At 49.4% G+C, this 23,132-nt stretch overlaps 2 protein-coding genes and 1 non-coding gene across 4 annotated transcripts; 2 read left to right on the top strand and 1 right to left on the bottom strand.

Annotated features, from left to right (window-relative positions):
• Positions 1-1,728: 1,728 nt before the first annotated feature.
• Rpl35 (ribosomal protein L35) lies at positions 1,729-4,688 on the top strand. Its single transcript, NM_212511.2, has 4 exons — positions 1,729-1,770; positions 2,015-2,151; positions 2,625-2,706; positions 4,503-4,688. Exons 1-4 carry the CDS (start codon positions 1,768-1,770, stop codon positions 4,650-4,652), a joined length of 372 nt encoding a protein of 123 aa, NP_997676.1. The 5' UTR covers positions 1,729-1,767; the 3' UTR covers positions 4,653-4,688.
• Positions 4,683-8,880, bottom strand: Wdr38 (WD repeat domain 38). Of its 2 annotated transcripts, none has more exons than XM_087653540.1 (9): positions 8,486-8,880; positions 7,147-7,267; positions 6,297-6,413; positions 6,111-6,208; positions 5,821-5,901; positions 5,608-5,739; positions 5,359-5,508; positions 5,052-5,099; positions 4,683-4,966 (listed from the first exon to the last, which is right to left on the bottom strand). In XM_087653540.1, the coding sequence occupies exons 1-9, from the start codon at positions 8,540-8,542 to the stop codon at positions 4,883-4,885; spliced, it is 888 nt and encodes a 295-aa protein (XP_087509666.1). In that variant the 5' UTR covers positions 8,543-8,880; the 3' UTR covers positions 4,683-4,882.
• Positions 8,881-19,736: 10,856 nt separating this feature from the next.
• Snora79 (small nucleolar RNA, H/ACA box 79) lies at positions 19,737-19,882 on the top strand. The gene has a single exon (XR_015685123.1). It is a non-coding gene; the product is annotated as a small nucleolar RNA SNORA79 (small nucleolar RNA).
• Positions 19,883-23,132: the final 3,250 nt, after the last annotated feature.

Raw genomic sequence — 23,132 nt, 5'->3', positions numbered from 1 at the left:
CTAGTAGAATCCTGATCATCTGGTAAGTTGTATCTTTAGACTTCCATTTAAAACTAATCCACAGGGTTGGGGATTTAGCTCAGTGGTAGAGCACTTGCCTAGCAAGAGCAAGGCCCTGGGTTCGGTCCCCAGCTCCCCGAAAAAAAAAAAAAAAGGATAAAACTAATCCACACTCTGCTCATTTCCTCTTATCCCACTTACAAAAGGCTTATTAATTCATTCTATCCAAGCAGGACCCACATCCTGGGCCTAGAGAGCATTAAACCCTCAGAGACCTTCAAGACTGGCTCTGGAAACAGGCACACAAACACATGGCTTAACTCATTTTGGTACGTAAGAGCACTTAGGATACAAGGTTAGGCTGCTACTCTTGGGGTGGGTGGTGACTAAAAAAATGTTCATTACAGTACCCTGAGTCCCTGGTCGGCTATCAGCATCATGTCTTGAACAACAGCTGAGAAACTGATGGGAAAAGGGCAGCTGCAAGAGCTTGGCAAAGAAAAGGGCTCTGATTGGTCAGTTTGGTCATTTATTACTGAAACCTAACATCTAGTCTGCTTTGCTCTGATCTACATGCTGGTGGTCTGTCTGGGACTGTGGGTAAAGGGCTATGTGCTCTTTAACCATGTTAATACCAACTGATACTTTCCTCGATCTTTACCTATCAGGTCTTAGCTGGGAGCTTCGAAAGTTTTGTTTAGTTCCTCTAACCCTCAAAAAAATACACTTAACAGAGACGCGAAGGGACTCGCCAAGATCAACTAGTACTAGCAATAAAGCAAGGCTCTTATTTTGTTTCGGAGTTTTTATTTACTCATATAACAGCTGCCGGGGACTGGACACAGCTTTGTGCAAGCCAGGCAAACACTACCACGGAACCAAACTCAGCACGTCTTGGAATCCTTCATACAATCAGGGTATGAAGGAGGCCTGAACTCCGGATCCTCCTTTTCCACTGCCTGGGCGCTGGAGTCACAAGACTGATTCCATGCCCAGACCTAAAGCAATAATCGGAAATGCCAAAAAATCTGGGGATGAGATTTGTACTACGTCTCCATCAGTTTTTGCTGGAGTTTGACTCTATTGTGACCCTTGCCAGGTGGTGTCGAACTTTCGATGCCAAACTTGGGTACGAAACAAGCCCAGGGTATATATAGAGGCCTTGTACTAAAAAAAAAAAAAAAAAAAGATAGCGAAATGGTTCCGTAGAACCTGACCATCTGCATTCGAGCGCCGAACGGTGGAAGAAAACAAACTCCCACAGGTTGTTTTCTAACTTCCAAACATGCTAGTTGGCTCGCTCTCTCGCACTCGCACGGGGCATTGTGGTAAACGCCTGTACTTTAAGCATTAGGAAGGGATTTAAGGTGAGACCCTGTCTCAAACTCACATCTCAAGCCCTCCGCTCCCTGACACGACCCGCGGCTAGCTCAGACCCGCACAGACCAGGGAACTTCAGGCTTCCCGAAAATGCAAGTTAACGGAAGAACTGCAGCCTTCACGGCGCTATCTTCAGCCAGCCAGGAGCTGCTCATCCGGAGACTCAGTTTCCCCAGCTGCGTTGCTTAGAGACCAGCCAACCTCAGTACCGCAGAATTCCCCGGAAGCGGAGGGCACCACTGACGCGACTGCGCACAGGCAGAAAGGGCCTCCCACGCCGCAACGCTATTGGCTGCGCTCGGCACCAGTGGCTATAGTGGCGGAAGTCGGCTCCGCCCCTTCCTCTTTCTCTCGAACCGGGCGGCCTCATCCGCGAACAGCGCAGCAATGGTGAGGCAAAGGGAATCCGGTGCCATCGGGCGCCGGGAACACGTGGGGACAGCGGCACGGGGTGCGGGGCGGGCGTGGGGGACTCAGGGAGCCGCAGGGCCTGCGAATCTGTATGATTGTGCCTGGTTCGGGCCGGCTCTGACCGCCTACCCTTGCTTGCGCCGCGGCCACGGTCCCTCCTTGGTCGGCCGCGAAGGAAGCGAGAGCTCCCGCTCAGTGACCCACAGAGACGCTTCTCATGCAGGCCAAGATTAAGGCTCGGGACCTGCGCGGCAAGAAGAAGGAGGAGCTGTTGAAACAACTGGATGATCTGAAGGTGGAACTGTCCCAGCTTCGCGTGGCCAAAGTGACAGGCGGCGCCGCGTCCAAGCTCTCCAAGATGTAAGTGGTCCTTGAGGCCCTCGCTGGGGCTTTCCCTGCCTTAGTGCCTGCGTCTTTTCCCCCCAATTGTCCTTGGCGAAGAACTGGGTGAGAGAGTAGGGCCTTCCTGAAAAGGCCATGGTGGTGCCCCCTCACATGGGTTGTAGTGAGACTGGACCAGGGGAGGCTTGCAAGAGACAAAATATGTGCTGAGACCATGTGTTCCAGTCACGGACGTGATCTGTCATCACCATGACCAAAATCAACTGTTGTCGGCCTGAACCTTCAATTTGTGATTACTTAACACTTGAAGGCATGGCCTCAGTTTTTGGCCTGAGTGTAAAGGTCTTTCCTCGTTGCCGAATCTGCGTTAAGTCCCCACGTGTACCTCTTGACAAACCTGTCCTTACCTCTGGGGTTTTTACCTCCTGGGTGATAGGAGGGACTTGAGTTGTACGTGCCTGCCTGATCTTCACTGCCGTTTATTTTTATAGACGAGTCGTACGCAAATCCATCGCCCGTGTCCTCACTGTCATTAATCAGACTCAAAAGGAAAACCTCAGGAAATTCTACAAGGTGAGCACTGGGAGACTGGGCCCTCTGGCTGAGTTTGCACAGTTACCAGCTTTCCGGACTGACATGGATTCTTGGTGTCAGAGGGTTAGAAGGGAGGGTGGACTGGGCGCTAGCTTTGGGCTCAGCTGTGTGGTAGATGAAACTGGGACCCTAGCCTGAGGTGAAGCTAGCTGTTTAGTGTGTCTCACTGTCTCAGTATGTCTGTCTCACAGCCAAGCACCTTCTGTTCCAAGACTTGGAGGTTGGGTTACCCATGGACACCTACAGTTGGTAGACAGGGACCCCCCCCCCAAGTTTCTCTTCAGAACCGTATCGTGAGGACATTAAGAGTATTGCTGGGTGGTTGCAAGATGTTTGTCATAACTGTTAGTGCTTTCAGATTAACGTGTTTTTACTAGGAATCGACTCCTGTAGTTAGCTAGTCTCCAGAAGGATTGGGGTGGGGAGCCATGTCATTTTAAGATAATCCCACTTAATTGAAGCCATCTGGTGGTGTCTTGAATTACATCTCTGCAAATTTTACCTAATGTTGGGGTTTGGCATGTCAGAAAGTTGTCTGTCTGTGGTGTGACTCAACCGCCCAGGAGGGACATTTTGGATTAGACACGTCTGAAGTACAGTTTCTTAATTTCGGAGATGCTAGAGCCAAGATACCTATCACTCGGTACTGATGTGTGGGGACCTTACCTCACCCCTGAGCAGTGGAACTTACCTTGAACTTTTTTGTGCTTCATTGCTAGTGCTGACACATGTGGCTTTTCAGCAGTGTGTCTGTGTGTCTGTCCGGAGACATCAGTGTGTAAACCTGCACTGAACTACCTCCAGTCCACAAAGAACCAGGGTGGGCTCTGGGTTTTTGCTTGCTTTTACACCAGGTAATCTAGAACTCACAGAGGCCCCTCTGCCTGCCTCTCTAGCTGCTGGAGTTAAAGGCACCGTGCTGTGTGGACACTTAGACTTGATCTTTGCCATCTGTTCACACTGTTGGAGAATGAACAGGACATAGGTGTGTTTGGCTGCTCTGTGGAGAGAACTCTAAGTGGATAAGTGACGTTGACATGACTGAAAGCCTGCCTGGTGTGGCTCCTCACCTTATCCTGTAGAGCTTTCTAGGGTCCTCTGTCCACCTGCAGGAGCTTGGTGCATGGGGATGTGAACCCATTGTGCCTGCCCCTTTGCAGGCAGGAGTAGGCACTCCTAGGAAGCCCAGTTACACATTTTCAGCAGGCCGCTGAGCTTGTTTTGGAGGCTGCTGCCTCTTGAAATTCTTGGTAGCGCTGCTTCTCCTTATCATGTAAGGATCTGACCCACAGGACCTGGTCCCTGAGGGAACTAAGGGACTGTCTTGCTTAGAACACCCGGGAAGGGCTAGGAGATAGAGGAAAGTGAGAGCTCCCTTAACAGCTCAGGGTGACTTTGACCAAGCCTTCTGTGGTCGGTGTTACCTAGAGCATTGATGAGCCATGCCTGGTGGGTCAGCCAGGCAGTAGCTACACAGAGCCTGTGTGTGTGGAGTGCCCTTTCCATTGTGCTGTGACTTTCTACTTAGTCACTAGGTGATGCATAGGAAAACTGAAGCCTAGCCCCCTCTTGGCCCTTGTAGTCTTGAAATTGGGGAGCTTGGTGTGCAAATTTTAGGCCTGCCACCCTCTGGTACTTTACTGACAGCCCCCAGCTGTCTCAGTGCCCTGCCATTTGCTCAGAGAAGTCCAACTTTGTGTCCTGTGTGCTCACCTGCTTCCACATCTTCCCAGGAGCCCCCAGTGCTCAGGCTCACCCTGTCATTTCTGTCCCAGGGAAAGAAGTACAAGCCCCTGGACCTGCGACCCAAGAAGACAAGAGCCATGCGCCGCCGGCTCACCAAGCATGAAGAGAAGCTGAAGACCAAGAAGCAGCAGCGGAAGGAGCGGCTGTACCCACTGCGCAAGTACGCAGTCAAGGCCTGAGACGACGACAATAACAATAAAGTCCAAAACTGACGAGCTCTCTGCTTCCTGTTTGACACTGGCCGCCCAGGGTCCAGGGGGTGAGGTTAGGTGATCGCTTGCCTACAGCAGGTGACAACCACCTTACGGGATAGGCTAGGGTAGTCCCTGCCTTGGAGATCTGGTGGCTTAGTTACCTTAGGCCTGTGGGTAAGTTACATGGATGAAGTTCTTGACTTTCAGCAGACTTGTCATCTTGTCGCGTCAGCAATCCCTGACACTAAGAGTTTGCCATTTGGAGTGAAAATGCAGGCATGGGCCACATCCAGCATGCCCTGTCAGTAACACAGTGTCAGAGTCAGGTTAGTGAGTCCTACCCGTCACTCTGCAAGGGTCTTGGTACTGACCCTGGTGCCTTACCTTTAGGGTCTCAAGGCATTTCCCTGTGAGGCAGTCCCAGACTTTGACCTGGAAGTAAAAACAGGCAATAGAGTTGAGGTATCAGTCCCCCAAGGCCCAAGTATGTCTGCAGACAAGGTGAAGAGTTCACAGTTCTGCAGTGTTGGTGCCACAGCTGTGGGGCCGCCTGGTCCTTTATGCTGCTGGCCTTTAGGTCACTAGAGGTCAGTATCTGGATCTTGTCTTTGCCTTTGTTATGCATAGACATTTCTAGTATGGCTGAAAACTGGCAAGGTGAGGCTGAGGTTTTTCTGAAGGGGTTGCTTACCATACGAGAGTAACCAGCACTGGCCAGCTTTAGCTCATCAGGAGAGAAGGCTAGGCTATTGACCCAGGTGGCGTGGCCCCTGAGCTGCAGAAGCAGGTTGTTGGTTGTGGGCTTCCAGATGCGGACTGTCTTGTCCCAGGAGCCAGATGCCTAAACAAACATCCCTGAGCTCAGTGACCCCCACCTCAGAGGCCTGTACCCTTTGAGGCAAATAGGGACTGCCCTGGAGCCCCAGTTAGTCTAGCTCACCAAGAGGCCAGATGCTGAGTACTTCAAGCAGCTGATGTTGCCAGTGTGGCCCTCCAAATTACGGAAGGAGACAGCTGGGCTTGATGCCCGCAAGTCCCAGATGTGCACAGTCGAGTCCCAGGAGCCAGTGGCCTGTGGACAGTAATGTATGAAACAGCCCTTACCACTCAGATGGTCACTGACTCAGGGCGTGCGTGAAGGAGCAAAGCTCACCAGAGAATCCGAGGTTGGAGAGAAGTCACTGCTCTGGATGGAATCACAATGCCCAGGCAAGAAGCGCACATTGCGGCCGGACTGTAGAGAGAGTCTGAGCTGCAGAGGTGGAGGGGCCTGGGTGCTCCCTAACTAGACTGTGGGTCTGAGGCAGCCCAGGCCATGCAACAGCAGGAGGAAGGACAATGCCAGCTGGGACCCAATTTTTAGGTACCTGATGGTGTGGAGAGTAGGGAACCACTAAGAGCAAAGGGTGCATTTGGTCCCCTCTGACCTAGGCCCCGTCATACCTGCACTTCCCAGAGAATCACCCTCTTGTCCCAGCCACCTGATGCCAGCTGCTTTGAGTCAGGGCTGAAGCTGACAGTTTCCACACTCCTCTGGTGACCTACAGACAGCAGCCCAAAAGTGGGAAAGCGGATGGGACAAAGTCCACAAAGGAGCCAGTGTGGCTCCTGGTCAAAATGAATCCTCACCTTTCAGCACATGCAGGCATTTGGCTTTTGCCACATCCCACAGGCGGATGGTGTGGTCACAGGAGGAGCTGGCAACGAGGCGGCCATCGGGAGAGAAACGGCAAGACTTCACTGGGCCTGAGGCAGAGAACACATGGGGTTTTTCCCCCCCTCCAAGTCCAGACTTGTCATCTGTAGTTCCAACCATGGGGCCTGGCCTGAGCTGGGATCAGCTGGATCTCAGTTTGCCCATCTTGGCTATCATCAAACCCAAATATCTCCTCCCAGCACCGTACTCCCACTGCCCCAGTAGGCTTTTGGGCTCTGGCCTGAACTGTCTTAGGTGTGCTCACCCTACCATCACTGCTTCATATGTCTTAACAAGTCAGGCACCTCTCTTGCTGAAGTCCTGTGATAAATGGTTGAGGTACTAAAACCAAAAGCAGGGGCTGGGGATTTAGCTCAGTGGTAGAGCGCTTACCTAGGAAGCACAAGGCCCTGGGTTCGGTCCCCAGCTCCGGGGAAAAAAAAAAAAAACAAAAAAAAACAAAAGCACTTCACATGTGCAGCGCCACAGGCGACTTTGAAGACATGAGGCTAACTGGAATAAGCCTAGCAAACATTTACTCCACTGGGGGGTGACTTCTCAATATGAGTTTTTGTGCTATTGGACTGCATGTCTAGAGTTTAAGAAATAAGATTTGAGTCTCTCAGGACTGACCCCCTAAGTATTAGGTTTAGTATCACCCTACCCAGGTGCCTCTGCTGAACTTGCTCCAACCCTCTTCCCTCAAAGTCTTGTGTCACTAAGGTAGGCTTAGAATGTCAGCACAGAGTCTTGGCTCTCTCCAGTAAGGTGCCTGAGCCCCACCTTTGTGGCCTGCCAGTCTCCACAGCAGTCGCCCACTCTTCGTCCCCCATACATACACACAACCATCATCTGAGGCTGTGATCAGGTTCCGGCCATCAGGGGAGAAGGCAGAGCAGTTGACCTGAAAGTACAGGGCAAAAGTGGTCCTGTGCCTGTCAGAAGTTATTTGTCCCCTCAGCTCTAACCATCCTTAATCTGCCCAGGAGCCCCGGGTGGGTCCATTAACTCCAGGTCCATGCAAAAGCAAGTTCTAGGACAAAAATTGACAAGTTCAAAGTCAACCCTAAGCCTTGAGTTCAAGGTAGAAGAAATCATGATGCACATTTTTGATCCCAGCATCAGGGGAGGCAGAGGCAGATGGATCTCTGTTCAAGGCAAGCCACGTAGTGAAACCCTGTCTCATAACGAAAAAGAAAAACAAACCTAGGGTCTAGTCTTGTGTTGGGACCTGACCCCACTAAGCCTGTGTAGAGCCCGAGGCCTCACCTCCCCGTGGTGTTGACCGTAGAACCTCACTCTGCCCACGGCCAATTTTGTTGGAGCTCTGATGTTCATGGGAGCCCGCTCCAGAACCGGGAGGGCTCCCTCCTAAGCGGGCACCAGTCCCGTTGGAGGGGCCTCGGTAGAAGGGGAAGGGAAACTGTGTACAAGCAGTCTCCATGGCAATGGGGCGGGGCGGCGCAGCCGCAGTGGGGAAGGTCTCTGAGCTGCCTCTATGGAAGGCTGTAGTGAGGCCAGCGCTTTTAGGTTACAGAAAGTGGCAGGAGACACCAACTTTGGAATCGCCCGGCTGGCCAGATCGGGAGCCCCTCTGGCCGTCGAGCAAGACTCTAAGCAGAATGGCCTCTAGAGGGCGCGCCGGCCCCGCGAACTGAGACTACAACAGCACCGCCCCCACGGATTCCTTCCTCTCTCAGGACAGGATCCTATTTACCGCCGCACAATCCGTAGTTAAATCAAACAAGTGAGAGCCTAGCGCGTGATAGTACCCACGAGGAGCCAGGCTTCTGGCCAGGAGTGGCTGGCATCCGCCTTTACCTCCAGGGTGCAAGGAGCAGGAGGCAGAGTGTGCCTAGTACAGGGCTTTAAAAAAGGTCTTGGCTAATGTTCATTACTGTGCCAGCTGAGGTTGAAGGTGCGGGAGGGAGGTCCCAGGGGCTCTCAGGATCATACATGGATTTCTTGACCCGAAACCTACAAACAGACCTTTACAGGTGAGGAAACTGAGTTCTAGAGAAATACAGAGGCGGATTGTAGTGCTGATCCTGGGTTTGATCCCTTAGCTCATTAATTACCAGAGCCCTCACAGCAGATGTCTGAGGTCTCTTATTTCTGGTACCTCTGAGAAACAGGCTCCCGGGGGATGAGGCATGGGCAAGTGACTTAGTTCCTCCATGACAGAACAGAGCTGAGACCAGAACCAAGCCTGCCAGCTTCCCAACCAGACCAAAGTGGGCACGGACAGATGTGGGAGGCCCAATGGTGTTGGCTAGGGCAGCAGAACTTTGGGAGTGTCAAATTCAAGGATTCCCAGCGTGACTCATGCCCCTTTTCCCATAGTCCTTTGCCAGAATCTTCTCACGGGATCATTCTATTCGGCTCTATTTTAGTCCTAGACAGTGAGACGTGTATGGAGGCGACAGTGGCAGCTTTGAGCTGGGCCACCCTCATCCACACTCCCAGAGGGTCCAAATCACTGAGTTGGCTCCTTGAAGACCTGTCTGTGCTGAGATCAGAAAGGCGCCGCCCCCAAAGCCATGACTCTCAGACACAGCCCTCAGAATTCCCTACCCCCCCCACCCCCCTTTCTTCTCTACTCACGCATCAACGCCCATGCCCACACATTCCCTAGCCGCCTGACTGCTCCTTTGTACCATGGGCACATTCACTGGACTGTGTCCTCAGCTTCTCTACAGCACCCCTACCTATCCTACTTAGGCTTAGTATTACCGTGACCGAAAGCAAAATGGGGAGCAAAGGGTTTATTTGGCTTATTCTTCCACATAGTAGTCCCATCATTGAAGTCAGGAAAGGAACTCAAAACAGGACAGGAACCTGAAGGAAGAAACTGATGTAGAGGCCATGAAGGAGTGCTACTGACTAACTTGCTCGTCATGGTTTTCTAAGTCTGCTTCTTTATAGAACCCAGAGCTACCTTGCCTAAGGATGGTGCAATCCACAGTGGGCTGGTGTTAATCCCAAAGATGGAAGGAAAAAGACCACCGACCCAAACCATCAAGGTCAAATTAATTAAAGCAAGTAATTATTAAAGCAAGCTTTTTTTTTTTTTTTTAAATTCATGAACACAGCTGCCTCCCCCCAAGGCAAGGGAGGAGAAGTCAACATTAGATGTGAGGAAGTTGAGGCTTCTATAGCTCAGGGTAGAGGCTTTCCAAGTGGGGGATTTGGCAGGCAAAGGGGATGGGGGTTACAGGAGTAGACTATAAATATAACAAGTTAGTCCCAGTGACCTCCTGGAACAAAGACACGGTCTCAAGGTGGACATAAGAAGATAGACCTAACAGGTACTCATAACAAGGTAGTCATGGGTGGTCATAACCTTTGAAACAAAGGTAGGGTTGCAAGATGGTTATAAACAACTTTTAAAAATAAATACGATTGCCACTCCTGGAGCAGGCAGTACAGAACATTTGTAGTTAAGGTTACAGATGTGACATAGCCCAATCCTTGAGAAATAGATTTAATCATAAGCAGAAATGAACCTAGTTTGTCTTTACTGTAAGACAGGTTTTTTTAAGATTTATTTATTTATTATATATAAGTACACTGTAGCTGTCTTCAGACCCACCAGAAGAGGGCACCAGATCTCATTACAGATGGCTGTGAGCCACCATATGGTTGTGTGATTTGAACTCAGGACCTGTGGAAAAGCAGTCGGTGCTCTTAAGCGCTGACCCATCTCTCCAGTCAGTAAAACAGCTTTTTAGCCTAAGATAGAGGCCCTCCTGTGTCAATCACCAATTATGAGAATACCCTTCAGGCTTGCATACAGCCAGATCTTATGGGGGGCATTTTCTCCAGGGAGGTTCCCTCCTTTCAGATAACTCTAACTGAATCAAGTCAAGTTGATGTAAAATAGCCAACACAGCACCCTACCGACTTACCCAGGTCCCGTGCAGCACAAGTCCCACCTCCTGGGGCATTAGCCTCCCTTTTCCCTACACCCATGCTGTTAGAGCAGTGATGGACAAGGTGCCCAGGAAGCTGTGCCTTGGTCCCTTCATATGTAAAGTAAGTCCTCTGAGGTTTGCTGTTGACATATTACTTTTAGCCATTTTATTGAGTTCTTAATATCTACCACCCTTCCAATCTTTATTCCACACTAATCTCTTCTAACCCCAGAACACTAGGTAGGAGAGATAGAAGGTTAGAGGGGAAAGGACTCAAAGACCTCTTTAAACTACTTCCTAAGGATTAGGGGGATTGGGGACCTTGGGGTTGGCCCAATCTTCATCGTCAGGATATCTCAAACTTCTTCTTGTCTCCTTGGTCACAACCACTTGACAAGCCAAAACAGAAGGAACCAGCAAGCAGCAGGGACAGCAGCAACTTCGACAGGTCCTCTCATGGCTCTCCCATTTCTACCCTCTCCAGAGTCCCCAGAATGAAACTATCTACAGCTGACAAAAACCACGCCCCTACTAGGCAAATCATAATCACCTGCTGTGAAGCAGCCTCTTATCCCACCCCTGGAATTAAAACAAAAACATTTGCATAATATAACGGTTTTTAAGAAACCAAAGTTCTCTCTGGCTTGTCTGCTAGGACGCAGTGGCATGCTACCTCTTAGAGTTGGTGACTAATCTGCAGAACTGCTTAGAAACTTTAGGGAAACCTTCTTCTAGACATAGATTTCCAAATTGTCCTTCCTACTGAGCACACATCTGGGGTCACTAGTGATGTATAGAGGGGCCTGGCAGCCAGGGGTTTTGTGACCCCTGTAAGGTAAGCAGGCCCTGGATTTGGTCAGGTGTAGTCTCTGGGGACTCCGATGAGATCATAGTAATGGGGATAACTCAGACCCTGCCGAAGTGTCTGTAGGACTCGGATCCAAAACCCTGTTTCTGAAACATTCTGTGCCTGGCTGTTCCTGGGGTCCAGAATGCCTTCCCCACATCCATCACCCCTAGCAACTCCTAGGAAGGTCATGAGAGGCATTTCATGCCACTTATCTTCTCAAAAGTGTGTCCCTCCACGCCTTTCTTTCAGTCAGTGCTGTGGTTTTTCTTAAGTCTCTCTGTGTCCCCTGCCCTGCAACTCACCACACAAGCATGTTCCGTGTCATAGAAGGTAAAGACATGTCACTCTCCTCTGCAAAAGAGAAGCCTCGAGTCTTTAGGCCCAGGAACTTGCGGTCACTTTCCAATGAGCAAGTCAGCAGGAAAGCCCAGAGCCAGAGTGAGGGCTTGCCTCTGGAAGAGCCAGGGCCAGGGCAAGTCTAGGAGCTCTCAGTGACGCCAGTGGGCATCAGCGGCTCCCTCACTCCTGAGGAGTCAGGCCTGACTCTCTGAGCTGCTCCCTAGTCCTTGTATTTGAAATCCTATGCAGGAGTTTGGAGACACAAGAAGAGGCCTGTGGGTGAAGAGCACCAGGATGGGTCCGCCCTCTTGTGAGAGGCCTAGAAAACTGCATGTATGCATCTGAAAATGGGCAAGGCGACATATGATTAGGCCGTCAACATGGCTTCTGCCTGCCTTAGCATTTTACTTGCAACATCTCTAGATGAAAGGAGTATTGTCTCTATGTAGGTAGCCTTCACATTCCCTTCTCTTGAGTCAGGGGCTTGTTACATAGCCCAGACTGGCCTCCAGTTTGTAGCAATCCTCTTGCCTCTGTCTCAGATCTCTGCCTGCCTAGTCAAAATGTTAATTATGTTAGAATTCTTTAAGATCTAATTTTGTTTTAAAGTGTGTGTGTGTGTGTGTGTGTGTGTGTGTGTGTGTGTGTGTGTGTAGATGGTCTGTGCACATGTGTGTAGGAAGGTATGGACACATGGGTGTGTGCTCATGTGTGTGGTGGGTACTCTTGGAGGCCAGAAAAGAACTTGAATTTCCTGGAGCTGGAGTTACAGGTAATCGTGGGGCTGCCAAATGCAGGTGCTTGGAACTGAAGTTTGGTCCTCTCTGAGAGCCAAAAGCACTCCTAATGGCTGACCCATTTCCCCTCTCTCCCACCCACCTCCCTTTAACACTCAACTGACAAGAGGCTTCCCCTAGACTCCAAGGTCAAGGGCTCCCTTCCCATGTTAATTTCTCATGTCTCCATGTTCTGTCCCACCATCAGCCCTTGAGTCAAGCATGTGCCCCAGAGGATTTCTTTCTCTAGTACTGTACATTCAGGGTGGCTTCATCTCTTCTCCCCTCCCCCACAGTCACTTGCATATAGGAATCTTGGTCCCTCAAGGCACTACAGTGAATGCTTGCAGGTGCTGTGTGGTTTCCCAGCATGGTGAAATGCACTAATCTGTCATTGCCCCTCTGGATGTGTAGGGTGCAATGTTGATTGACAGTCCCTGCATTCAAAGGCCCTTCTAGTTTTCCAGAAACTTCCGTCTCTAGTAATGTAGCCTTCATGCTAGAATCAGTTGAGGTGACAGCAGCGTTATTCTCTTGAAAATGCAATGTGCACTTTCCCATGAGGCACCTGCTCATCCAGGGCTCCCTCCCCATCTGCTACTTGCATAAAGAGTCTTCAGACTCACTTTAGACTTTGTATTATGCTGCCTAAATGTCCTTCACTTGGCTCCCTTCCAGACTGCTGGCCTTGGAAGCATTGTAGGAGTCCCACTCTGTCATACAAAGACTTCATTTTCTGATGTATAGCAGCTGCAAAAGCCTAAAATATATAAATAAATCCTATCGGGAAGTGATGGTCTAGAAGACAGCTCTGTGAGCCCATCCCTAGTGGGTCCAGTGTTACTCAGTCCCTTATGCCAGTGGAAGCTTGGACCAGTGGGTGAGATGGGAAAGGATCACAGTCCCGGATAAGAGATGGGGGTGCACACAGCTGAGTGCCGCGAGCTGAGCTTTGAAGAGAGCCAAGCTGCTGGGATATCAGATGAGAAAGGCAGGAAGCAGAGATACACATCTGGCAGCTTCTTTGGAGAGGTTGTGATTGGTCTAGCCTAAGTCATGTGGCAGCTTGGATGGCGCAGGTGCACCTTGAAGGGCCCACGGGGAAACTTGGGCTTGGGTTGGCCTCCACCTGCTCTTCACAGCTGCATTCAAATCTGACCCCTTACCTCTGTCCTTCACCTGTCTGACCGGTTCCACCGTTTCATCAACTCCTGCTGAGTGTGGCAACAGACTGGGAGTCCCGCTTGAAGCGTCTCATGGCGGGGAGCTGAACTCTAATACATCGGGTTTCTGCGGGTCCTTTTCCCATTCAGTGGCCCCAAAGACACCAGGAAAAATACCTCTCTTTTTCCAAAGCCAAGGAGCCAGCATATAGTAAGGTGCTTATCTGTGACCCTCATGATAAACAGGTTGAAGCAAAAGGACAAGAGGATTGAGTTCAGCCCAGACTGGGCTACAAAGAGAAATTATGTCTCAACATCCAAAAAAAAAAAAAAAAAAAAAAAAGAGGGAGGTGTAGAGGTGCCTGTGTGTGGATTTAAAAGAAAGTTGTCTTGCAGCGGAAGCACACAGCACACGCCTTCAATCCCAGCACTCAAAAGGCAGCGAGGTAAGTGGTCTACATAGTAAGTTTCCAGGTCAGCCAGGGAGACCTAGTGAGACTCGTCTCAAAAGCAAACAATAACAAAATCAAACCAAAAGACTGTCCTAGGATTGCTGGGCTTGACCTTGTAAAAGAGAGATCGGGAGCAGGAGATACGGGTCAGAGTTCAGAGCATTTGTTCTTGCAGAGGACCTGGGTTCAATTCCCAGCACCCACAGGTGGTTCACAACCATCCAGAACTCCAGACCCCTAGGATTTGAAACCCTCTCCTGAATACCTCGTAGCACACTTATATGCATGCAGGCATACACCTAAAATAAATTAATGTAAACAATTTAAAGAGAGAAGGACCACTACAGCATCTTGACCTCACAGCTGTTCACTGTGGTTCAGATCCATCTCATCACAGTCAGTCAGTCTGTCTGTCTGTCCCTCCCTCCCTTTATTGTTGTCTCTCTTTGTGGGTAATTTTGTGCAGATTCATCTCACTGTCCTCTCTCTCTTCCTCCCTCCCTTCCTTTATCGCTTATTTTTTCCCCCACTGGGGGAGGGCAGGGTGAGCGTGCCCTCAGACAAGGTCTCTGGTAACCCATACTCTCCTCAATGACCTTGAGCTTTGGATCCCTCTACCACCTCATGGGTTCCAGGATTATGAATGTGCGCACCCCACACGTTTATGTGTGGTTGAGGATCTGTCGAGGGGCTTCCTGTGCGATTACCCAGCACCCAGTGGCACCAGCCACATCCCCAGCCCTGTTTCTTTGTCTCTGAGCTGGAATCGCACAGAGATCACACTTTGGCTTGAACTTGGGATGCTCCCACTCAGCCTCCCAAGAGCTGGATCTGCAGGCTCACACCACTGGGCCCTGCCTGCTCTGGCTCTCTCCAGTCTCCACTTCCGTGGCCTGAAAACTTTTAGTGTTATTTATTTATCTATTATTTTTAGCATGTCTTTTTAGGATGGTTTTCCTGTTTGGGTAGCAATATGACACAGATGCCACAAGGAATCCGAGAAGCTCAGGGGTCTGACTACCATCCCACTCTCCCAGTGTGGGCTGCAGCCCTGGGACTGCAATCCCTGCTCTCAGGCCAAGACCTCTCCCACATGCTGGAGCCCTGAGACACTGAGGTAACTGAGCTCCAGTCAACACCAAGAACAACCACTGCCTGGTTCAGGTCTTTGATGAGTGAGGGACAGACATCGGTGGACATTCATGGGCAGGGGCACAACCCATCAGAGGGGCACTTTTTAGTTAGTTTAGTTGTTCTTATTTTTTCAGACAGGTTCTTACATAGTGCAGGATGAACTCAAACTCAATTGACAAGCTTTGCCTTGAACAATTGATCCTCCTGCCTCAGCTTCCCATGTTCTACCATGGCCACTCAGACCAAATTTTAATGATGTTTGACTTAATTTTTATATCTATCTGTCATCTATCTATCTATCTATCTATCTATCTATCATCTATCTATCTGTCATCTATCTATCTGTCATCTATCTATCTGTCATCTATCTATCATCTATCAATCTGTCATCTATCTATCATCTATCTATCTGTCATCTATCGATCTATCTATGTATCTATCATCTTACTATTATCTACCTAGTTGGTTTTTTGAAACAGGGTTTCTTCTGCAATAGCCCTGGCTGTCTTGGAACTTACTATGTAGACCAGGCTGGCCTCAAACCCACAGAGATCTACCTGCCTCTGTCTCCCTCCCAAGTGTTCGGATTAAAGTTATGCACCACCACGCCTGACTAGTAAATGTAACTTAAAACATTTTCAAGATGTCAGCAACAAAAATGTACATTTCTGCGCTGGTGTGCTTGGTCCTTTTTTTTTTTTTTTTTTTTTTCGGAGCTGGGGACCGAACCCAGGGCCTTGCGGTTGCTAGGCAAGCGCCCTACCTCTGAGCCAAATCCCCAACCCCTTTTTTCTCTCTCTTTTTTGTTTTGTTTCTTTGTTTGAGGCAGGGTCTCACTGTGTAGCCCTGGCTGTCCTGGAACTCTCTATGTAGGCCAGGGTGACCTCACATTTTTAGAAATCCACCTGCTTCTCCCTCCTGACTGGTGGGACTAAAGGTATGCTGTGAATGTCACTGCTCTAAGCCCCTGTGTCATCAGCCTGAAGCCATGGCTGTGTTGGCTGCTCTCCCTATCAACTAGGCCAGGCTGTGGTGACTGGTTAGCCAATCAAACACTTATACAGTTTGGCCATTAAGGTGTTCTTCGTGTGCCTAAGTCAACATCTCCATCTGAGGTAAAGATTACTCCCTGTGAGTGGGTGTGTGGACCTCTTCAGAGCAGCTGAAGGCCTTTAAGAGCAAAATACTGAGCCAAAAGGACATTTTGTCTCAACAAAAGCACCAATCCTGCCTGAATTCCTGGCCTCCTGGCTTCCCACATTCATGGAGTGATGAATAGGAACATATGGGCACAGCACTTAAAACCAAGAACTAGGGCTGGAGGGATGGCTCAGTGGTTAAGAGCACTGACTGCTCTTCCAGAGGACCTGAGTTCAATTCCCAGCAACCACATGGTGGCTCACAACCATCTGTAAGGAGATCTGATGCCGGGGCTGGGGACTTAGCTCAGTGGTAGAGCGCTTACCTAGGAAGTGCAAGGCCCGGGGTTCGGTCCCCAGCTCCGAAAAAAAGAACCAAAAAAAAAAAAAAAAAAAAAAAAGAGATCTGAGGCCCTCTTCTGGTGTCTGAAGACAGCTACAGTGTACTTATATATAATAAATGAATAAATCTTTAAAGATTTATTTATCTACTTTATGTACAGCATTCTGCCTGCATATGTGACTGCAGGCCAGAAGAGGGCATCAGATCTCATTACAGATGGTTGTGAGCCACCATGTGGTTGCTGGGAATTGAACTCAGGACCTCTGGAAGAGCAGTCAGTGCTCTTAACCGCTGAGCCATCTCTCCAGCCCATGAATAAATCTTAAAAAAACAAACAAACAAACAAACAAACCAAGAACTAAAACCAATCAACGGTAGTCTGGAGAGATGACTCATTGGTTAAGAGCACTGACTGTTCTTCCAAAGGTCCTAAGTTCAATTCCCAGCAACTAAAGCCCTCTTCTGGTGTGTCTAAAGACAGCTACAGTGTACTCATAGACATAACATAAATAAAAATTCTAAAAGAAAAGAAAAAGGTCAAGAGAAGTTTGAGGCCGTCTTGGCTTGTATGATGAGTTTCTTGGGGCTGGAGCCAGGGCGGGGTTTAGTAGTAGAATGTGGCAATATCCTGGGTTCCATCCTCACCACTACAGCCAAGAGGCAGAAGTAGGGAGGTCAGGACCTCGAAGCCACCTACCGAATGTAAGGCAGTCTGAGCTCCATAAACGATGCCTCAGAAAACTGAGCAGAAAGGGATAGGGTATCCGCACTCACACAGGCAAGCCAGAACATTACATGCACACTGCAGGAGGGGGTTGTTACACATGCTTTTTCTCTAACCCAGATCCACAGGAAGCAGGGTAAGGCTGCCTCTGAGACGGGAAGGCAGCCCAAGGTCACAAGGAGAGGCAGAACCCAGGCCTACAGACACCTAAACCTTGCTTCTTTTCTGAGCAAGCCTCACTGTGCTGGGGCTGTTGGGGGCTAGGCTCGCCATCTGCTGTGGTGCTGGGGGAAGCACAGGAAGGCTGCCCTAAGGAGGGATTGCAGAGGGCACCACCACAGTCAGTTGTGCATGTTAGAGCTTCATCCAGCAAGTGTCAACTGTTGAGGCTATAAATCAATGTCAGTCCTGAGCCAGGTCCCCAGGGCCTGTGAGGAAGAAGACTGAAGTCTGGCACTAGAAAGAGAGCCAGTGTCTTGGGGAAAGTCTCAGAGCCTGAGTTGAGGGCCTAAGGGGCAGCATTATAATATCCAGAGGCCAGCTGGGTGGAGGCAGGGCCCATGAGTCTCCCCAGGACTCAGCAGGGCACAGAGGGTGGTGGGTACCTGCCAACCCAGAGGCATTCAGGACCATAATCACCCCTCAGCCAAGGAGCATGTTTCCTTTTATTCCGCTGGGGACACTGAGCTGCTGTATATACCAAAGTATCCATCCAGAAAGGCCCAGTTTAGGGTTTCTTCCAACTCCTGTCTGAGCTGTCTTCTAACCAGCCAGGACAGTGTCTAAACACACCTGCCCAGGCTCCCAGGGTGTCCTAACAGCCCATCCTGCTGTGTGTTCTTGGAGTCATCCATATATCATGGTCCCATGAGAAGGTGAGAATTGAGGCTGAGAGGGGAGGGGCTTGCTGAGCTCAAGGCCAGATGGCTGCTGTCCCACCCACTAGTTCAGATTCCAAGCGGCCCCACCCAGCCCCACCCCACCTTTGGCCACCTGCCCACCATTGCCAAGTTCCCAGCCTCCTTATTAACACCCTCCTTCCTCTCACAGGACTTCCTGTGGCCACCACATGCCTTGTAGCAGAAATGGGTCTCCTGGTGAGATTGGCCTAGGGCATGGCTTTGCTGCTTGTGTGAAGCTCAACTTCTCAGGTTCCAGAAGGCTTTTGACTAATATCTGTGAATGCTTTGTCAAATATCCAGCCATGCCAGGCTCTTTTCAAGTATCAAGTCACTTACAGTCTTCTCAGCATTCTGAGACAGGACCAGTACCACCCCCATTTTACAGATGGAAAAATTGAGGCAGAAAGAAAGATACTGCTGCTCAGAGGTATAGAGGCAGTGGATGTTCACTGGGCACCACATCCATGTCAATCTATTCTGAGCCTTTTGTGTATATTGAACCATTCAGTGTGCGTGTGTGCACACGCACACACACACACACACACACACATCTCTGACATTGGTGCCATTCAATCTTCACTGGGGAGGTGATAAAACAAAATCTCAGGGGGGCAGTGAGGTGCTCAGGGCCACCAAACTGGAAAGTAGAGCCTGTAGTCCTCCCCAGGGTTCGATTCCACAGAACACACACTCAGATATGATGGGCTTCTTGGAGGTAGGGTGGGATTTGAACTCAGGCCACTTTGTCCCTGGGGAGACAGCGAAGAAACAGGCTCACTCCTCAGACTTTGGGATGGCTCCTTCATGACAAGGCAAAAAAAAACCGCAGCTGGGAAGTAGGCCAGCTTCCAGGCAAATGAGCCTAAGGAAGTGGCTTTGGCTAGGAACCCTAAGTGGGTGGAGGGCTCCCCAAGGACCAGAGGGGCAAGGCTTGGGGCTCCCAAGCAAGCCTCGAATTGGCAGGCATAGGGGGCCACCAACTGCTTTGTAGTGAGTGGCTTTCCCATCTCCAGCAGTTCCCAAGTTTCCAGTGTTTATTGCAGATGGGTCTTGTACTTCCTATCAACAGGAGGCTGTTTTCACACACACACACACACACACACACACACACACACACACACACACACACACACGCACACACCCCTCCACCCCTCTCCTTTTGAGCCAGTCTCACTTGGAAGCCCAGCCTATTGTAGAACTCATGTAATCACATCTGGTCCCAAGCTTTCGGCCATCCTCCTGTCTTAGAACCCAAATGCCGGGATTATAGATTTAGGCCACTACGCTCAACAAAAACTTCCATTAAGAAGTTACGACGTTTCCATGTGCATGTGTGTGGATATGGATGGATACAAGCCACAGCTCTCCTGCGGGTGGAGGAGACACAAGACAGCAATTCCAGGCGCTGGCTGCATGGGTTCCAGGGCCAGAACTCAATTGTCAGGCATGGTTGCAGGAGTCTTTTTCTGGATGAATCATCTTGCCATCTGCTAATTTTCTCCGTTTTTAAAAAAAATATTTAGGGGTTGGGGATTTAGCTCAGTGGTAGAGCGCTTGCCTAGGAAGCGCAAGGCCCTGGGTTCGGTCCCCAGCTCCGAAAAAAAGAACCAAAAAAAAATATATATATATATTTATTTTGATGACTGTTCCTCCTATTGCCTATAGGCATGGCACTAGGATTTTAGGTCATCGTAAATTAAAATTGATTTTTTTTTTTACTCAGAGAATATCAAGATATTGGGATTATCTGTGTATTCTCTGAAATTTGCAGGGTCAAACAATTAAAAAATATTTAGTTTTGTATGTATGTATGTTTTCCCTATATGTCTGCAGTCCACGCTTGCAATGCCCAAGGAGGCCAGAAGAGGGCATAGGATCCCTTAGAGCTGAAGTTACAGAGGCTTGTCAGCCACTAGGTGGGTGCTGGGAATCAAACCTGAGTCCTCTGGAAGGGCAGCGAGTATGCTTAACCTATGAGCAGTGTCTCCAGCCCCCGAATTTCCTAATCGTAAACTGTAAAAGCATGTATTCAGAAATGACTTTCGTGTGACAGCCATGCTTTCTGCAGGCTTCCGTTACTGTAAAATGTGCATCCCCAAACCTGGCCATGAAAGAAAACTTGGGATGACACTGGGCATGGTGGTTCACATTTATAACCTCACCATCCAGAAGCTGAGGCAGGAGGATTGTCCTGTATTAGAGGTCAGGCCATCCTGAGCTACATGGTGAGTTCCATATAAACCTGGGCTCCTGCGTGACAGAATGAGATCTTGTTTTGTGTAAATCATGAGACAAAGACAGAAAACTTGGACTACTGCTGACCTTCAGAATGGTTGAAAGCCCTGTGGTGTGGGCTGGTCTGATGAACTTGCTGTGCAAGCCTAGGCAAATTTGTTCATCTTTCTGAGCCTCGGTTTTTCTCATCTATAAATTGGCGGGAACAGGGACATTGTTAGTCTAAGCACTTGGGAAAACTTGGTAGGAGATTGCAAACTTGAGGCCAGTTTGGGCTGCATATTGAGACAGACTGTGTTTCAATTAAATAAGGACTTAAAATATAATATAATAAGGACTCGGGGGTATAGGTCACTGGTAGAGCACTTATCTAGCAAGACAAGGACCTAGATTTTACTGCCAACACAACGCTCACAGTGGTGGTGCCTGTCATAATTCACATTGTCAGGTTGACAGATTCTAGAGTCTCCTGGGATACAATGTGACCAGCACTTCAATCAGCCGTGACCTTGATTGCCTCACCATGATAGATGTAACCCTGAACTGGGAGCCTTTAAGTTACATTCCTTAGCAACAGAGAAAGAAACTAAGACAGACCCCTACATCACATCGTGGGTACTCTTAGCACCATCCAGAATGAAAGAAGAGCCTAATGGCCTTCCAATAAACTACCGCTTTGGGTCAAGCCAGCTGTGGATATGGAGACATGCTTTAGGGACAGTTTCCCTCCCCTGACCTGGCCCACCTTCATTTCCTCATGGGGAGGCTGAACCCACTTGGTTGTGCCTCCCCCAGATTGTACTGGTATCATGGGGCAGCCTAGTGTTACTGTGGCAGGGCCTAGGAGCCAAGCCTAGTGGTTCAGCCTCACACTCTAGGTCTGTGTAATATGAGCAGACATCTTCCCTATATCTGTATATCTCACACCATGGATGTGCCCTTCAGGACTGAAACAGAACCACCCCTTTCTGCCCTCCATACTCACCCATTTCTGTGTGCTGCTGCAAAACTAAGACCAGACAATGTGTGTGAGCCCTTTGGTGCTGGACCTCTGTACTCCATGCACTGTCCTGGCCACACGGCTGTTTCCTCTTCCAGGAGTGCCCTTCCATTTCATCTTGGCCTGGCAATCCTCCGTCCCATCCCTCCATGACAGTCAGCTACTGCTCCACACTCAGCCGGACCCTCCTATGGTTTGAAGTGGTTGTTATGACTACCTGTGTCTGTCTCCCTGGTGACAGATGAGATCTATTACTTTGCTCTCCACACTGTACTGATGTGGAGAAGATGGCCAACCAGTGAGTGGGTGGATGAAAAAAAAAAATGAATTTGAAAAAATGACGACTTCATCCCATACACGTCATTATCCAGGGCATAGCTTTGAAAACCCATTCTAAGGCTTTATCTAAAGGATCAGATTGGGAATGGAGAGACTCAGTGGTTAAGAACACTGGCTGCTCTTGCAGACGATTGAGGCTCGGTTCCCGGCACCCATATCACGGCTCACAACTGCCATATCCAGGGAATCAGATGCCCTCTTCTGGCCTCTTCGGGTACTGCATGCATGTGATGCACAACATAGGTGCAGGCAAAGGGCGGTGGGGGCTGGGGATTCAATCACCCTGTCAACTTTTGTCTGTCTATGTATATCTTGTCTGCAAGATTTTGCATTTGAGGACCTTAAAGAGTGGGGCAGACTACTATCTAATGCTGTAGACAACTTTACTTCTGTTTCAGAATACGTTTATGAGGTAGAAACTTAAGGGTTCTTTTTTTTTTTTTTAATTTTATTTATTATATATAAGTACACTCTAGCTGTCTTCAGATACACCAGAAGAGGGCATCGGATCTCTTTACAGATGGTTGTGAGCCACCATGTGGTTGCTGGGAATTGAACTCATGACCTCTGGAAGAACAGTCGGGTGTTCTTAACCACTGAGCCATCTCTCCAGCCCAACTTAAGGGTTCTTTAGAAAGTTGTGTCAGATGGTGTTTTGCTGGGGCAAACACATGAAGGAGTGTTTTCCTGAACAGGTAAAAGGATGTTTCGCTAAAGTAAGCACATAAAAGGACTCATGATAAAGGATTCTTCGCTCACGGCACACATGTATTGGTCCGCCTTACGCTGAATATTTGAGCTCCATTTATCGGGACTCCATACAGAGAAACCCGGTGGTGTGCTGTCGGCCTCTTGCCACTCCCTCGGATTTGGGCCGATTGGCAGAGTGATGTCAGCAGATACAGACTCATTTCGAGTTTTGCTAAGACAGACTCGCATGCTGAGGCAAAACAGGTGGAGAGGCGAGTCCTGTGGCGGCCACGTGATGCTCGGAGAGAGTATGAATCCCCAATCCCCCAAAGAACCATTTCTTTTCTTTTTTTTTTTTTTTTCTTTTCTTTTTTTTCGGAGCTGGGGACCGAACCCAGGGCCTTGCGCTTCCTAGGCAAGCGCTCTACCACTGAGCTAAATCCCCAACCCCCCCCCCCAAAGAACCATTTCTGAACGGGTCTACTTCCCCCGTATCCTTTTTTTTTTTTTTTTTAAAGATTTATTCATTTATTATATATAAGTACACTGTAGCTGTCTTCAGATACACCAGAAGAGGGCATCGGATCTCATTATAGATGGTTGTGAGCCACCATGTGGTTGCTGGGAATTGAACTCAGGACCTCTGGAAGAGCAGCCGGTGCTCTTAACCACTGAGCCACCTCTCCAGCCCCCTACTTCCCCCGTATCCTAATGACCTTGCTTTTTCACTACCTCTGGTGGGCCCTGGGCAAGAAGGGAAGTGAAATCA

Source organism: Rattus norvegicus, chromosome 3 (genome assembly GCF_021556685.1).
Source record: "Rattus norvegicus strain SHRSP/BbbUtx chromosome 3, alternate assembly SHRSP_T2T, whole genome shotgun sequence".
In the NCBI taxonomy this organism is placed as follows: domain Eukaryota; kingdom Metazoa; phylum Chordata; class Mammalia; order Rodentia; family Muridae; genus Rattus; species Rattus norvegicus.
This window is presented reverse-complemented; position numbering and strand designations above follow the sequence as displayed.

Excerpts from the sequence above, each read along its gene's own strand:
- Rpl35 (NM_212511.2), top strand. Across the intron at positions 2,152-2,624 it reads GCGTCCAAGCTCTCCAAGAT|ACGAGTCGTACGCAAATCCA; the intron begins GTAAGTGGTCCT and ends TTATTTTTATAG. Across the intron at positions 2,707-4,502 it reads ACCTCAGGAAATTCTACAAG|GGAAAGAAGTACAAGCCCCT; the intron begins GTGAGCACTGGG and ends TTTCTGTCCCAG.
- Wdr38 (XM_087653540.1), bottom strand. The coding sequence starts at position 8,542 with ATGGAGGAACTAAGTCACTTGCCCATGCCTCATCCCCCGGGAGCCTGT. Across the intron at positions 6,414-7,146 it reads GAGACTGGCAGGCCACAAAG|GCCCAGTGAAGTCTTGCCGT; the intron begins GTGGGGCTCAGG and ends TCTCTGCCTCAG. Across the intron at positions 5,902-6,110 it reads TGATTCTCTGGGAAGTGCAG|TCCGGCCGCAATGTGCGCTT; the intron begins GTATGACGGGGC and ends CTCTCTCTACAG.